Raw genomic sequence first — 17166 nt, 5'->3', positions numbered from 1 at the left:
TAGAGTCCGGATCTGTGGCGTTTTTCACACCGTCGCAGCGCGTCTCAGCCGCACATCTAGAACATCTTCCATATTTTGTGTTATTCAGGATATGTACCCCATTCCCCATTACACGATGGGATGAGGCTACGAGGTGGTTGCGAGATGCGTTCCGTGAGGAGCAAATTTCGATTCCATCTAGGAAGACTCTTCTCTACACAACTATTTCCACAGCCTTGACGTGGATATTAGCATCGTTGAACACCAAGCAGTTTTAACTTTTAGAGTGAATCCGTTTGGGAGAGCTTCTGAGATGATAGCACTGTGTTGACCGAGCGAGCCGCTTTCGAGCTTACGCAGTTTTATGGGAAGTTGATTTTTGGGTTCATATAAGTCTATTTTCAGTTGTCTAGTTTTTTAATAAACAGATATTTCGAGTGTCATTTATCAATGATTTAAATGTTGATAAAAAAGAACAGTTTTAAATTTTTTTTTTTATTCAAGAAAGCTGGAATCATCAAAATACCCACCAGATGGGATATTTGATAAAGAGAATTAGATGACACTCCAAGAGCATTTACGTCTTTTCAAATGCCACTTAATGGCTGTTTAACAATAGGTAATAGATTGAAATGTTTTAAAGGTTTTAATACTGAATTATCACATTTTAAAGCTCAAGGACCAAAGTGGTACTAGGCCCAAAATACAGGGTACTAATTGAGAATTTCCCCCTAATAGATAGGGCTTTACAATTTTTAAAGTTTTTTGGCTCATAAAATGCTAGAAGTTGTGTGAAATCTCTTCCAAATTGGCACTTAAACATATCTTTGCTCCCTTCTAAGGAAAAATCTATGCTGCTAGAAAGAAATGATACATGGAGAAACCGACAAATAAAAAACCTCATGAATTTCGATAAACACCATTTGATTGGTACCAATTTTATGATACTGGTTATTTATTACTAGGGGTGAGCATTTTTCAATTAAAACCGAAAAACTGAACCAAAAAAATTGGTATCGATTTGATTATTTCGATTTTGAGGTTTAAAATTTTGATTAATTAAAAAAGTTAAATTTACATATTATATATTATGTATTATATTAACTTATATTACATAAAATTCAGTTTTAACTGAAAATCAAATAAAAAATATTGGTTTGATTGTTTTGGTTTTTAATCGAAAAAAACCAAATGCTCACCCTACTTTCTTGTGTGAGTCCGAATTAGATCCCACCACGTTAGTGAATAGCAACTTAATGAGCACAAAGGTGTGCATGCTATCCGTTTTGTTTTTATGGTACACATTGGATTGCAAGCACATAATGATATTTAGAGGGTGTTTGGTAGTGCGAATATATCGCGGATGGGACTATTTTGGTCTTGTTCATGATAGAATGCAACGTTCTGTTTTGTATGTATAATTTCCACCCACAAAATAGTATGAATAGGGATGATCCACACCCTAATTTATCATTCACAACGCATAGACAATTTGTGAGAATGATTTGGTGTAACACACTTATATTATATATGTCTAACTATCCTAATTTTTACTTAATTTTTTAATGTATTTTAATTTATATTATTTTTTTAATTATTTATTATAGAAGATAATATTATAATAATAAATATATTTATTAATAATTATATATTGATGTTTTATTTTATCAATTATTATTTTATATTATTATTTCAAATTATAAATTATTCCACAAAATTATACTGAGATGTATAAAATGAAGGGAGAATGGTGTAAACACTTTCCGTCAATCGTCCACCTTAAACAATGATGTGGTGTGAATAGGTCCTGCCACAATCGTATACAAACGTTACGGAACACCCCAAGTTAAAGCGCAAGCGCCAAGCCCAAGTGACGAGATTCCATCTCTCATTCTCTTGGTCGCATCGCGCCTAAACATAAAATACTCTTCTCTCGTGATCGGAGGAGTCCGGTGCCGCTGTTGCGCTCGAACGTTCCCCTTTTTAATAGTGGATAAGACGGCAGATACAAAGAGAAGAAAACTCCGATACCAAGCTTCCTTTTCAGTGGTTGGTCCAGTCCAGTGCTTAGCTACTACCTTCAATGGCGCATTCATGCGTCGCAACGTCGACTTCAACTCTCAGATTCAACTCCCTCGCCTTCTCCTCCAACCCTACGTCCCGTTCCGAAACCCAGAAGCTGCCTCTCCCTTTTGACCCTCTACGTCCCAGGTTTTTCTTATTCTTCATCCCTTCCCTTCTCTTCAACTTTCTTGATAGATTTCGCTCTGAGATTTCTCGTCTACTCTACAGGAAATTAACAAGTTTGGTTTCTAAGGAGAAAATCCCTCGGATTTATCCAACCAAGGCCATTTACTCCGATGGATTTTGGGCTCCGGAGACGAGTTCGCGGCAAGGGATTTGGTCTATTAGGTAACTTATTTATGTTTGTCGGTACAATTTGTCGTAGTCGATGCACTCTTATGGTCATATTTAGGTTTATCCATTTTCTTTTCTGAAAACATATTACTTGATTGTATAGGGATGATTTGCAAGTTCCATCTTCTCCTTACTTTCCTGCCTATGCTCAAGGAGGGCAAGGACCGCCTCCTATGGTTCAAGAGCGTTTCCAGAGTGTTATCAGCCAGCTCTTTCAACATGTAAGAGATAGAATTAGGATAGTCTTCTTTCAAATTACGAATTCTGTAGTGTCGTTTACGTATTTATTAGCTTCTGAATTTATGTGGAATTGGATTCAGAGAATAATACGTTGTGGTGGTGCTGTTGACGATGACATGGCCAACATAATTGTTGCCCAGCTTCTATATCTCGATGCAGTGGATCCCAACAAGGTTTTAACTTATCCTTTTCTCTGTTTACTTAACTGTGATTTGTTTGCCCAGGTGATAAAGGATTTTATAATATAAAGAAGTAATTTTTGGCTATTTCCCTAGTTTTATGTACCATTCAGGCTTCAGCATGCATATTAATTGAAGAAATAGCAATTCTCTTTATTAAAAACATTAAATTTCCTCTAGAAATGTGGCAAATCAACATATCTAAAAGATAAAAATCCTCTACATATATTAATTTCATTATTTTCAAAAATAGTACTACTACAATAAGTATTGAACTGAGCAATTTCAAATCGATTAGCAACTAAAGGAGGTTATTAACTTTATATGATAAAAACTCAAGATGAAAAGTAAAATAGAAAAAAAAGAAATAATAGAAGCATAGAGGTTTCTCTTTTTTTTTTCTGTTTTATTTAATTGAATAGAGATAGAGAGAACAGAAAAAAAAAAAGAGAAACCTCTATGCTTCTATTATTTCTTTCCTTTTCTCTCCTCAAAACCTTTTGATCTTTTAAATTTCAACAATAAAAATTAAAACAAAAGAACAAAGTATAAATGATATATAAAATATACTAAAATGTATTCACACACAAATTTATAAGATGCATCAATATAAATGATATTATAATTAGGCACCAACCTTGACATTTTTATCGCCTAGGTGGGTGCCTAGTGGCCATAAGTCAAGGCATTTGGGCGAGGAGACCAGCCAAGAGCACCTAGTTGCCTAGGCGACCTCTTGACAACTATGTAGGGAGCTGCCAATAGCAGTAACTCAGGCCTAAAAGGCACTATAAAATCCCAATCTAGGGCAAACAAATCTGGAGACGTTACCAGCACCTATCTGTCACCTTCATACACAGGATTTTAGTTCCACTTGGAAGATAAGTGTACCTGGCCTGTCAGGTAATTGATAGAGCAGCTTGTATGTTAGTTGCTCACTTCCTTAGGAGGAAAAAGAAGCTTGTGTGGAAAATATTGGTCCTGAAAAGATTACCTACTAAAAGGCATAAAAGATGGATAATAAGAATGCATCCAGTTGATCTATCTTTGCATGGGAGTTTAAAATTTAAATAATTTAAGGGCAAATTTCTTAAAGTACAACTGTACCCTTACTGTTTAACTGTTGTCTTAAACCACCCCTATTGTTTTTGACAATTGACTAGCTCTACCCTTGTCGTTAGCATCCGTTAATGTTCTATCAAAATCCGTACATATGTGACACCACGTGACAAATAATTTTTTTTAAACCCAATATTACCCTCTTCATCTTTTGCCCTCAGTCTTCTACATGATTTCAAATGTCGCTAATGTCGCTTGACATATGTCGATGTCGAGGCTCACCGACATGAAAATAGATGGTAATATAAAAATTACATTATTTCGATCGACATTTCCTACCAAATCGGTCCAAATAACAAAAAAAAAAATGCAGTTTTTCCTATTATGTCGACAGGATGTGAACTAATTTCGACAAGATGTCGACTAATGTACATTAATAATATTTCCATTAATAATTTCTATTTAATATTTCAAAAAAAATATTTATAAAAAAGAATTAGCAAAGTATAAAAACAAAAGAATATATTAGTTACTTTATATTATAAAACATAAAATATTTTTCAAGTAATAAAACATTAACTAGTTAGTATTTTTTAAAATATTTATTAAAATCAGAAATGTTTATTAAATTTTATAATAAATCATATTCTACATTTAATATAAAAAATCAGAATAAATTTTATACTAAATCATAATTTATTATAAATTTAGTACTAAAAATCATAATAAATTCATTAAGTTTTATAAGAAATCAGAATTTATCATAATCTTAATACTACAAAAAGGAGAATCAGTTTATTAAATTTATAATAAAACATAATGTATTATAACTTTAATATAAATGTATTTCTATTTACTTGTGTGAAATAAATATATTAGAATTTATAATAAATCAGAATTAAAAATAAGAAAAGAAAATATCAGATAACCTTGTAAAAACATCAAAATGCATAATAAATCATTAAGTCGTCATTTACTAATTTGTTATTGATCTTAGTTTCTTAGCTTTATATAATGGTTGGGAATAAGATAATAGTCTAGAAATATGTATTCATGTTTTTTTTTATCATTTTACAAAATATCTTTGCACATTTCCACATATTTCATAATATTTCCACAATGTCTAATTTTTACAATATTTCCCCTTGACATTTCCGACATATGTCCTATACTTTGGTAAGCGACATTTTCATCGACATCGACATTTTAAACCTTGGTCTTCTAGCTGGATACGTTTCTCCGGGAGTCATATGACCCCTCATCTTCGAGCACTCCGAATTCTTCGGGTAGGCCTCTAACACTACACAGATGCTATCAGTGATCACTCCCTTTCCAATCTGTGATGGCCTTTCCTTTTCTTGGATTTTTCCAATTGATATCCAGTAAAGACTTCGGTCCGATGAGTACCAACCATTGAAGTTGGAGAACATCGGAGCACTCACAGAGGTCGAAATGCACAGAAGGGAAGCAACGATAATATCACAACAATAATATCTTCAATTGCAGCTTCAGAGTCAGTAAGATGAACCTACGCAACCGACGAACATCTCAACTAACTGTTTGAATGAACGTCAAAGAAGCCTGACAATGTTGCCGTAGATATCAGTTGTGCCATTGCTTTCCACCTGACCCACCTCTCACAAATGCGGGTTTTTGACGCCCATTATTCTCCGTCTTTGGCAATGGCTCAGTCAAAACGATCATCCCTGACTCCACCCCAAAATGCTTCCACTATCTCAAACATGTCATTACCTACCTCAACAAGCTCTCTAACCGAGACCATCCATAGTTTTCAAGTCTGACAATGTTGTCGTAGATATCAGTTGCACCATTGCTTTACACCTGACCCACCTCTCACAAATGCGGGTTTTTGATGCCCATTATTCTCCATCTCTGGCAACGGCTTAGTCAAAACGATCATCCCTGACTCCACCCCAAAATGCTTCCACTATCTCAAACATGTCATTACCTACTGATCAAAAAACAACATATTACCTACCTCAACAAACTCTCTGACCGAGACCATAGTTTTCAAGGCGCCAAGGCGAGGCTAGGCGGCAGGGGGCGCCTTGTCGCCTAGTTGCCTAGGTGGGTGCCTAGACTTTGCCTAGGCGATGGATTTTTTTAAGTGAAAAATACATATCCTAGGTAGTTCCCTAGGTTCCATAACCATCTTTCCTTAATAACTATCCATAATTTTCATAAGAAAATTATAAACTTCATGCTTATATCTAGAAAATCAATATATTTATGAGAAGAAAAAGAAGAAAAGAAAATTCAAAAAATATGGGGACTAAACCCCTATTTTTGTTATAGGAAAAGAAGAAGAATATTTTTGAGGGTTCAATACAGCAGTTAACAATGTTTGTGTTGATTAAACCCTAACAAATAAGAAAATAATAAAAAGAAATTAGTTTATAAACACAAAAAATGAATATCTTTGTTTAATAATGTCTATTTTATAATTATAATCTAACAAAAAGTAACCATATAAAAGTATATTATAAGACAGAATACAAAACTGCTAGGCGACTGGGCGAGGCGAGCCTCCAAGGGCCTTGACAACTATGACCGAGACACTTATGCCATTGCTACCTCCAAGCTCAAATCCATCGCTCGTAAATGTCACTTACCAAAATATAGGACATATATCATAAATGTCGAGGGGAAATATTGTAAAAATTAGAGACATTGTGGAAATATGCAAAGAAATTTTGTAAAATGATAAAAGAAGCATTAATACATATTCTAGACTATTATCTTATTCCCAACCATTATATAAAGCTAAGAAACTAAGATCAATAACAAATTAGTAAATGACGATTTACTGATTTATTATGCATTTTGATGTTTTTACAAGGTTATCTGATATTTTCTTTTCTTATTTTTAATTGTGATTTATTATAAATTCTAATATATTTATTTCACACTAGTAAATAGAAATAAATTTATTCTGATTTTTTAAATATTAAAGTTATAATACATTATGTTTTATTATAAATTTAATAAACTGATTCTCCTTTTTGTAGTATTAAGATTATGATAAATTCTGATTTCTTATAAAGCTTAATGAATATATTATGATTTTTAATACTAAATTTATAATAAATTATGATTTAGTATAAAATTTATTCTGATTTTTTATATTAAACGTAGAATACGGTTTGTTATAAAATTTAATAAACATTTTCTGATTTTAATAAATATTTTAAAAATATTAACTAGTTAATATTTTATTACTTGAAAAATATTTTATGTTTTATATTATAAAGTAATTAATTTATTCTTTTGTTTTTATATTTTGTTAATTCTTTTTATAAATATTTTATTTGAAATATTAAATAGAAATTATTAATGGAATAATCTATATTAATATATTGTATTATATTAATATAATATACTAATATATTATATTTTTAATATACATTAATCGACATCTTGTCGACATAATAGGAAAAACTGTATTTTTTTGGTTATTTGGACCAATTTGGTCGACCGGCGTAATGTAATTTTTATATTACCATCCATTTTCATGTCGGTGAGCCTCGACATCAACATATGTCGGGCGACATTAGCGACATTTGAAACCATGAAGTCACCTCAGAGACCCTGATTCTGCCCATAGTTTTCAAGGCGTCTAGGCGATTCTAGGCGAGACTGGGGTGCCTAGTCGCCTAGGCGATAAAAATTTTATCATATGAAAAACTGACTTTTGGCTAGTTTCCTAGTTTTATATACCATTCAGCATGTATGTTAATTGAAAAATAGCAATTCTCTTTGTTAAGAACATTAAATTTCCTCTAAAAATGTGGCTAATCATCACATCTAAAAGATAAAAATCTTTTACATATATTAATTTCATTATTTTCAAAAATAATACTACTATAATAAGTATTTAATAGAGCAAATTCATATTAATTAGCAGCTAAAGAAGGTTATTAACTTTATATGATAAATATTCAAGATGGAAAGTAAAATAGAAAAAAAAACAAGGATGGAGTTTCTGTTTTATTTAATTAGAGAGAGAATAGAAAAAAGAACTTTATTATTCTGTTGTTTCTTTCCCCTTTCTTTTCTTTTCTCTTCTCAAAACCCTTTGATCTTTTAAATTTTAATAGTAAAACATTAAAACAAAATGTATTAACACATACATTAATAAGATACAGCAATATAAATGATATTATAAAAGGCGCCTGCCTTGTCATTTTTGTCGCCTAGGCAGGCGCTTAATCGCTAGAAGGGCGCCTAGTTGCTAAAAGTCAAGGCGTTTAGGTGAGGCGCCTGGCCAAGGGTGCCTAGTCCTTGACAACTATGATTCCGTCATCCAGTCTGCTTGCATTGGTGCTGTCTCCGCAATGGCCTCACATATCACTAAGCTTCCCTTCTCCGCATGTTTCTTACTCAAATCTTTGTTAGAGATATTTGTACAGACTGCAGAGGAGCAAAGCTTCCCAACTTGTCCACTGCAGTAAGAGCCTTTGCTCTCTGTGATGATTAGGTGCACAGAGTGCCGTCGGCAGCCAAGTGCGTAGAGTAGTAGAGCTTCCCAACTTGGCCACCACAGCAAGAGCCCTCGCCCTCAAGGGTTGTACCAGCGGATGGCCTTCTCCATCCATGCCAGTCTGCTCGTAGAGCTTCCCAACTCGTCCACCGTAGCAGGAGCCCTTGCCCTCTGTGATCTTGCCCTCGAGGGTTGTACCAGCACTGATGGCCTTCTCCATCCACGTTGGACTAGTTGTAGAGCAGAGTAGCAGATGGCCTTCTCCGCCCTGTTCGATTGTAGATTATAATATTTCATTTAAAAAATCTATTTTGATATTTAAATAAAATATTCAAACATTGCCAAGAAGAATTCAACCTTCCACCTGCATCCAATGCTTTCACTTTTTACAGTTATCTTCTACCATTTTCAATGGTGCTCTGGGGTTGGTTTACCTGAGTTGGGTAGTTGGGGGTAACATAGAGAGAGATGGAGAGAGAAGTTGAGAGAGAGAGAGAGAGAGAGAGAGAAAGGGGTCTAAGGAGAGGAAGAAAAGAACTCAGAGGAGTTGCTGGCATGCAATGTTCCCATTGTGAGATTTATCAAAAAAAAATGTTCCCATTGTGAAGTTGGGGACGATAACATCTAGACCGGAGGAAGGGGAGATTTTGAATTAGGTTAAATGAGGAAGAAACTAAGGGCAAAAGGGACATTTCATCATTTCCGTTACGACTTAACGGCGATGACAATGGTCAGAAACAGTAGGGATGGTTTAAGACAATAGTTAAACAGTAAGGGTGCAGTTTGCCAATTCGCTAAACAGTAGGGATAGTTTAAGAAATTTGCCCATAATTTAATGACCTTCTGGTGATATATTTAGGCCTTTCTGTTTGCATTATTTGCTATCTTTAAGATTTCATCTCTGGTAAACAGCAATACAAGCCTTTCACATCCCAGTTAACTCTTTGAGTTTGCATTCTTTTTATTTTTTATTTTTTGGTTGTTTGTGTCTCTGTGTTTGTAATGCTAAAATCTTGGACTGACAAGCATAACAACATGATTTTGAGGCTGTGAGCCACCACTATGTGCAAAAAAGGCCAAAGGTTAGATCTTATATCCAGTCCACCCATCCCAATACTCTAGATAGTTGGGACCAATGTGTCTGTGCTTGTGATATATCTTTTATTCTTTGTTGCTTATGGTTGTTATCTTTTCCAACCCAACCTTCTACTCCTGCTTAGCCATTAATAATCATGACATACAATTTAATACATTTATTTACATTTTATAACAGGATATTGTAATGTATGTAAATTCTCCAGGGGGTTCGGTGACAGCTGGTAAGAACAAATCTATACCTTCTATATCACATAGACACCCTGGCTTTGTTCGTCTAAGCTACTACATAAATCCTTGGCAGGTATGGCTATATTTGATACCATGAGGCATATCCGTCCTGATGTTTCAACCGTTTGTGTTGGATTGGCAGCTAGGTAGGCCCATTTATTGTAGATTTTATCATATCATGCTGCCTTTACAGTTCACAGATTTTGATTCCTCCTGCTTTCCATTCTTTTTTTTTTTTCACTTTTTTCTTGTATTGCGTTAATGTATATGTTTCACTTTTCCTCATTAAACATGCTATAGTTTACAGATGGTGAAAAAATTTCTATTGCTTAACTAAAACTTTATAATTTCTCTCAATGGTGCTATAATTATAATTAACATTCCATGTATACATTTTTGCTATATATCTTTATTTGATTCTTCTGCTTCAATGTTGGAGTTCTCTACTGTTACTATTCAGTAATGATTAAATATATGGTGTAGTATGCACCATAATGCATGTGTGTATTGTTCATTGTGCTTCATCCAGAATGTTCATGGTTCTAGGATTTTGTCCCAGTCCCTGGAGAGGGGGGTGGGGGCTGAATTTGGATGGTGGAAGTCCTATTTTTTTATTGCTTAATTTTACAGTGGAGCTTGTTTGTACTGGTTGGACTGTCACCCTGTGTAGGTCACAAGTTGCATTTCAATATGAAGCTTTCATTGTCATCTGTCCAACTGTTTGGATGTTCATATCTAAATAATAATACAAGTAATTTTGCATAAATGTAAATTAAATGTCTTAACAAATTAGTTCTGAATCTATGTGTGTGATATGCTTGATATACATGTATTCATTTATGTGTATATCAATTTAAGTACAATATCCATGTAAATATACAAGTATAATCCATGTATATCTGTGCTAGCATGTGTAGGCAATCTTATGAGAGACACAGGTTAAGGTGGTACTAGTATAAATAACTACCAGTAGTTGGCAGAATGATCAGAGGATGGAATTTTACCTCTTTTGTAAAATGAGCAGATAGATAGGCATCAGACTGTGGACCTGTGGTAGAGTTAATATGGATTGTTGTTAAAGGGGACTCGGTGGTTTCATGCTTGAGTATGGGAGCATGGATTGTTGTTAGAATTGCAATGCAAATATTTAGAATGTTAGTTCTAGTGTGTTCCTTGTCTAGAACTTGACAATTGTGGTTTGCAATAAGTCATCGGCCTACTGAGCTATTGTACTCATAATGGCCTACTTGTGAACAGTATGGGGGCTTTCCTTCTGAGTGCTGGCACCAAAGGTAATGTATACATATCTTTCTCTTCCTAAGAGCAGAGGATGTCTAATTTTTTCTTCTCTTTTTTCCTGGCTCATGATGTGTTTCTCTGGATATGCTCCTTTTCATATTGAAATTTTTAATCAATAAAGGGAAACGTTATAGTTTACCAAACTCGAGGATAATGATCCATCAACCTCTTGGTGGGGCTCAAGGTGGGCAGACTGATATAGACATCCAGGTAAAAGTTACCTATTTTATTACTATTTTCTTTCACGTCTTTCATAGGACGTTTAGGCATGTTTTGTTGTCATTTTAAAATAACATATTATTTGGTAGTTTCTCATTATATTTTTAGAATGCATATGATTACTATATAATTTATGAAGGTTGCCTCTATTGAGGCTAGTTTGGTTGTCATTTTCAATTAACATGTTATTTGATGCTCTGTCATGATGCCTAATAGACTATATATTATTAATGAAGTGCTGTTTGGAGAGGCTTCTTCTCCAACAGTTGTCTGAACTTCCCTTCCCCCTTCTATCACTACTCCAGGTACTGAAGCCATTTCTTTCTAATGTTTTCCTTCAATCTTGTTTCTTTGATTCCTTCTCCATCACCTGCTTTGTGAATAATATGCACAAGCGATACATTTCCTAATTTGCCCTGATCTTTTTTCTTATTTTGTAGAAGAGAAAAACACAGGAGGATACTAACACGTTTTTTTAATCTTTTGAATAGAATACTATCATTTGATATTATAATAGATTTAGGGGCTGTTTGGCATCGTTGCCATTTCCTGGAGCAACGGCGCCACATCGGAAAAAACGGTGCTCCAGGAAACGGGCATTTGTTTGGAACCGTTTTTTCATAAAAAACGGTGCTCCAAACCACGCCTCGGAAATCAGTAAGCCATGGCTTGGAGCAATGCCAAATTTGGCGTTTCCTGGAGCTGCAGCTCGTTGCTGCCAACAGGGCAGTGATGTGGCACTGCATAATGGGTACCAGTGCTGAAAACGTTTCCTGGAGCAATGGTACCAAACAGAAAAAGTTGCTGTTGCTCCAGGAAACGTCCTACCTGGCAGCAACAATTCCAAACAAAAATAAAGGCACCGTTTTCTGAGAAAACGGTACTCCAAGCCACACATCAGGAGCACCATTTTCTCGGAAAACGGTGTTGCAACTGCAGCATCGATTCCAAACATATACTAAGTAATTCAAATGGACAACCAGATCAAAGTTCAAAGTTACATGCCTATATTCAAAGATTAAGAATATTACATGCATGTACCATGAAGGTGGGGGTGCCCGTTATTTAATAATGAATATGGCATTAAACAGAATGGAATAGCGAAACAGGATTTTTGTAGCTGGCCCCAAATAGTTGGGAATAAGGCTTAGATGATGTGATGATTTATATTGTATTGATTTGGAAAATTGTAAAGTCACATATATAAACAAGTATATTGTGAGCATACCTATTTTTCAAGTATATAAAATACAAGTATAGAACATGCATAATAATATTATGATGGAACTATGAGTATGTGATATGCACATACATCATCCAAAAAAATGATATCTATACTATATAAGGGGATACTTGCTTTGGGATTGGTGCAGGTCATAAAAGTAAAATTTGATTATGTAATATAAACTTGTATGTTTGTTCTTTACTTGTATACAAGCATAACACGTTCTCTTACACCAGTATGGATAATTAAAATTGGCTTTAATGTACTTTATGTTTGTATTATATACATACCTAGTTATATATATATATATATTTGAAAAAAAAGGTACTTTTATTTCCAAAGGGGGAGAGGAAGATGTACATGAGAGGATGTGTGTGTGTGTGTGTGCGCGTGCCCGTGGAAATGTCTATCTCACATGTTTTGAATGTGTCACTTCATCATCAGCATATTTTCCTTGGAGCTTTTTGTCTGGCATATGGAATTCTATTTGATAATCAGTATCCATCTTTCTCCAGGCTAATGAAATGTTGCACCACAAGGCTAACCTGAATGGTTACCTCTCCTACCACACTGGCCAAAGCCTTGAGAAGATCAACCAGGATACTGACCGTGATTTCTTCATGAGTGCAAAAGAAGCCAAAGAATATGGACTAATTGATGGTGTAATCATGAACCCTTTGAAAGCCCTTCAGCCGCTAACACCTGTCACCGACCAGTGAAGACGGTCTCCATGTCAAATTCACAAATTAGTTGCTCTCTCTGTTGTTGTGTGAGATTTCATTTTAGAAAGCTTAAGTTATGAAATTTCTCATCCTTCAATAGCTTGCGCATCATTGGTACTAAAGGAAGACTGCAATAGAGATAGAGTAACAAATTTGAAGTGAATACATTTTGATGTGCATGATCTATCCATTAAATCTCCATTTGTTTATCTAGCCAACCCTCTATTCTCATCACATGTGGTAGGTATTTCATCAGGTCTTGAATCTTTTTTTCTTTTTCTTTTCTGTAAGTAACTGCACTATTGGAATATACAGTGTATAACAGTATGTGCAAGCACAAGGAGCAAGCCATATTGATCCTCCTATGTCCCTAATTGAGCTCCCATATAATTCTCTCTGATTTTAGCACAAAGTATATTCACCCCACACCAAAAGCCTCTGTTAACACTTTCACAAGCTAGCAAGTTATCAAGTGTGTCAGCAGATCCCTCTATTCTCATCCCACCTGGTATTTCACCAGGTCTTGAGTCTTTTTTTTCTTTATCAGTAACTACAAAGTACAAACTTTTATTATCAGAATATAAGTGTATTTACAACAGTATGTTGCACAAGGAGCAAGACATCCTCCCCATATGCACCTAATTAAAAAAATACAATTCTCTGATTTTAGCACAAAGGATATTCTCCCCACACCAAAAGCCTGTGTGCCAACACTTTCACAAGGTAGTGAGTCATCACGTGTGTTAGCAGATTGAGGAATCTGGAAGAAACCCACATCCAAGTGTGTTGCCACTTGCCAGTTGCTTCTCTAATCAGATGTCTGACCTTCCATGGCCCAGACTACTAAGCTTCCAGCCATGACCTGATGGTTTTAGAATCCCCCCTTGTAGCATGATATCTCCAAAAGCCAGAAGATACTACGAATTTCAATTCTTGAAAAACTTGGAGTTCTTGAATGCAGTTGCAAGTCCCTATTGGCCCAAAGAATGCCATTTTGATTTTCCGATTTAAGTCCCTAAGTGCACCCCCCATACTTGAATCACCGGGGTTCCCAAGGCTAAATCCATCAAAGTTCATTTTTAATCTTGTCCCACAGAGGAAGGTATGCTAAGTGAAGCCTTTTGCATTGAGCATAGTTGTCAAGGTGCCTAGGCGATTCTAGGCAACGGTGGGGCATCTAGTCACTTGGGCCCCTAAGTGATAAAAATTTTACAAAATAAATAGCTTTTGGCTAGTTCCCTAATAAGATGCCTAGTCATTTCTGTTGCTCAAGTAGGCAATGACTTGACAACTATGGTGTTGATGCTATTCTTTGACCATCTTCGAATACCATATGTGGAAAAAGAGAAATTCTCTAGGTTAGTTGTATTCACCCAGCATAGATCATTTGATTGAGATTCCGGTTGTAAACTTCCAAAGAATTTCCCCCTTCCGAAGGTTTAATTGAAATCAATGACCATCCAAGGGGGTTAAAGACATGCTCTCAAGGCTCAAAATATCAGTACATGAATCATCATATTGATAAGCTTGGATATGGATATGTATTACAATACACTTTGAATATCCATGGATACAGTGGAAAAACATGGATGCATTTGAATATGTTGGTGAAAAACATGGATACATTAATAATACTAAATCAAAGGTTGAAATAACCAGGGTGTAAAAACAGTAATAGTTTATATGAAGAGATGCATTACAATCAACATTACCAAGTCTAGAGCATGTGGATACTGTACAATAACCTTATAATGCATAAATGTTTGTGCTTCCAATCATTACAAGGTGCATTAAATTGTTGTTGGATCAAAAATTCTGATAGATCCATCTTATAGTTCTTCTTTATCATGAAGATTATTTAGAATATATGAAATATATATATTTTTAATTTTCAAACTTTTCCTAAAAATTAAGAAAAAAATCATTTTTGATATAAGCTATTGTTGGATCAATGAGTTTAATAGATAATTTGTAGATCCATCTTATAATTCTCTCCTGCAATAAAAAAAAAAACATTTAAAGTGTTATTTTTATAATTTTCAGAATTTTTTTTTTTTTTTGAGAAATCCATGGAACTAACAAATTTGGACAGCCGGTGTAATCGGATATATGCTAGCAGTCACAAGCTTTTAGCGGTGGTCATTACAATACCTTTTTCGTATATTTGTCGATATTTTGAACCTTGCATGCTCCAAAATCCTGAGTAGAAAATTATTGGATATTAATAGATGATAGTTGGGGCTGTGGGCTAAAACTTACCTTGCATAGGAAGCACATAGGAGGTGAGAGAATTCAATGTGATTTCTTCCTTACTAGAAGAGTTTCATAGGTATTGATCTTTATAACTCCAGTTTAGGAGTATCCACTGGTATTTGCTTTTCTTTTCTAGCTTCAACTCGAGCAATTAGAACTTGCTGTTATGGGTGTATTTTCTTAGACATGTGGAATTCAGCTAATAGAGATCTTTTCACGTAGTTTGGGCAGTTGGAGGAAAGTGGTCCATGATCTCGACCACTTTAGCCCCCCTTCCATCAGCAAGTTTAAGCTCATTGGACCTTGTTGGTTGTCGCTTTCCTTCATCTGAATTCGCTGCTCTAATGCATTTGAATCAAGAAGTAATAACTCCACCATTTATGTCTCGATCTCCGTAAAAGTTTCACAGCTCATTCAATGGGGGATATGGCAAAATGAAGAAGAGAGATGATCAATGATCTACTCCTGCCCCAACACAATAGAATTAAGAGGTTGGCACACGTCTTTCATCTTCTTTTACGATCTTTTAGTAATTGTAATTGTGATACAAATATCATTTAGTGGGCTCAACGACAAAGCAGATTTCAGAAAAAGAGGAGAAAATACAAAAGCCGCTTAACAACAAACCCGTCTCTATCAAAGTCGCATTTTAATTTGTTTTATGCTAGATGGCTGGGCTCATCTGGGAAATTCCTTCACACCAGGGCCGGTACTCAGGACTCTCTGCCGACCTTTGTTTTTGGCATGAAGTTTCTCTTACCCCAGAAAACGGTTTGAAAAAGGAAAAGGTTAATGGGGAAAGGCAGAACCAATGTTTTCAAAATGGGACCGGATTGGATGGTTGGACTGGAAAAATTGGGAATCGGTCAGGTCTGGTTTTGTTATATTATGAACTGCTTTTCTTAAAAAAAAAAAAAATTGTTGAAAATGTCAGAAAACCGCTGACGCTGACTTGGGCGGTCGAACCGTTAAACCATTTGATCCTTGCAGTGAGGCATGGTTTATTGAACCGTTAACACTTAACAGAGAGCAGATCGAGAGATGGGGGAGAGATTGAAATGAGATCAGTTAGATCAGTTTTCAGATCTCAAATCTGAGATGAGATGCAAGAGAACTGAGATGAGACCTGAGGTCGGATCTGCTGCTGCCAGTTCGCCACTGCTATCTGTTACCGTTGCCATTGCGGCTGCCGCTGCCGCTGCCATTGCAGGTGAACCACCAAGCCCTCCTCCTCCTCCTTTCTTTCTTTTTTTCTTACATTTTTTCTTACAGCTACCTCTTCTCTCTATTTGTTGACTTAAATGCTAATTCAATGGTCAAGATGCAATGAACACCTAAAATTGTACCTTGACCATTTTGATCCACTCGACCTGGATGGTTGAACCGATGGCCAAAGTGGTTCAATTTCCATATCAGTTTTTAAAACCTGGGCAGAACCCTGAATGTGAACTGCCCTCGCTGGAGCTACAGTACCTTTGAAACACTTTATAGCACATATGAAGGAACTAGGCCACCGTAAAGATTATTAGGGCCTGTTGGTTTTGCAGGAAGACAGGTCTGGAATTAGAATTGGAATGGGTCATCTCGATCTCAACTATTTGGTTGGACCTGTTAGAATGGCATTCCCCGACTTGAGGGGATGACCATTTCCTCCCTCTCCTTTCGGAATGAAATCCTATTTCAGTTTATTCTAATTTTTAATATATCGGTTCTGATTCTGATTGGGACTTTTTTTTTTAATGAAGA

General features: G+C 35.3%; 1 protein-coding gene and 1 long non-coding RNA gene across 2 annotated transcripts; one reads left to right on the top strand and one right to left on the bottom strand.

Annotated features, from left to right (window-relative positions):
- Positions 1-1708: 1708 nt before the first annotated feature.
- Positions 1709-13385, top strand: LOC148867723 (ATP-dependent Clp protease proteolytic subunit 5, chloroplastic-like). Its single transcript, XM_088975209.1, has 9 exons — positions 1709-2190; positions 2272-2391; positions 2501-2618; positions 2718-2810; positions 9650-9695; positions 9776-9848; positions 10960-10994; positions 11123-11211; positions 12961-13385. The coding sequence occupies exons 1-9, from the start codon at positions 2063-2065 to the stop codon at positions 13162-13164; spliced, it is 906 nt and encodes a 301-aa protein (XP_088831335.1). The 5' UTR covers positions 1709-2062; the 3' UTR covers positions 13165-13385.
- Positions 13386-14829: 1444 nt separating this feature from the next.
- Positions 14830-16881, bottom strand: LOC148867722 (uncharacterized). Its single transcript, XR_016109207.1, has 3 exons — positions 16547-16881; positions 15319-15885; positions 14830-15162 (listed from the first exon to the last, which is right to left on the bottom strand). It is a non-coding gene; the product is annotated as an uncharacterized LOC148867722 (long non-coding RNA).
- Positions 16882-17166: the final 285 nt, after the last annotated feature.

This window comes from Nelumbo lutea, chromosome 3 (assembly GCF_056320005.1).
Source record: "Nelumbo lutea isolate HS-2025 chromosome 3, American lotus-T2T, whole genome shotgun sequence".
NCBI lineage: Eukaryota > Viridiplantae > Streptophyta > Magnoliopsida > Proteales > Nelumbonaceae > Nelumbo > Nelumbo lutea.
The sequence above is the reverse complement of the archived record's forward strand: the minus strand, read 5'-3'. Positions and strand labels throughout refer to the sequence as shown.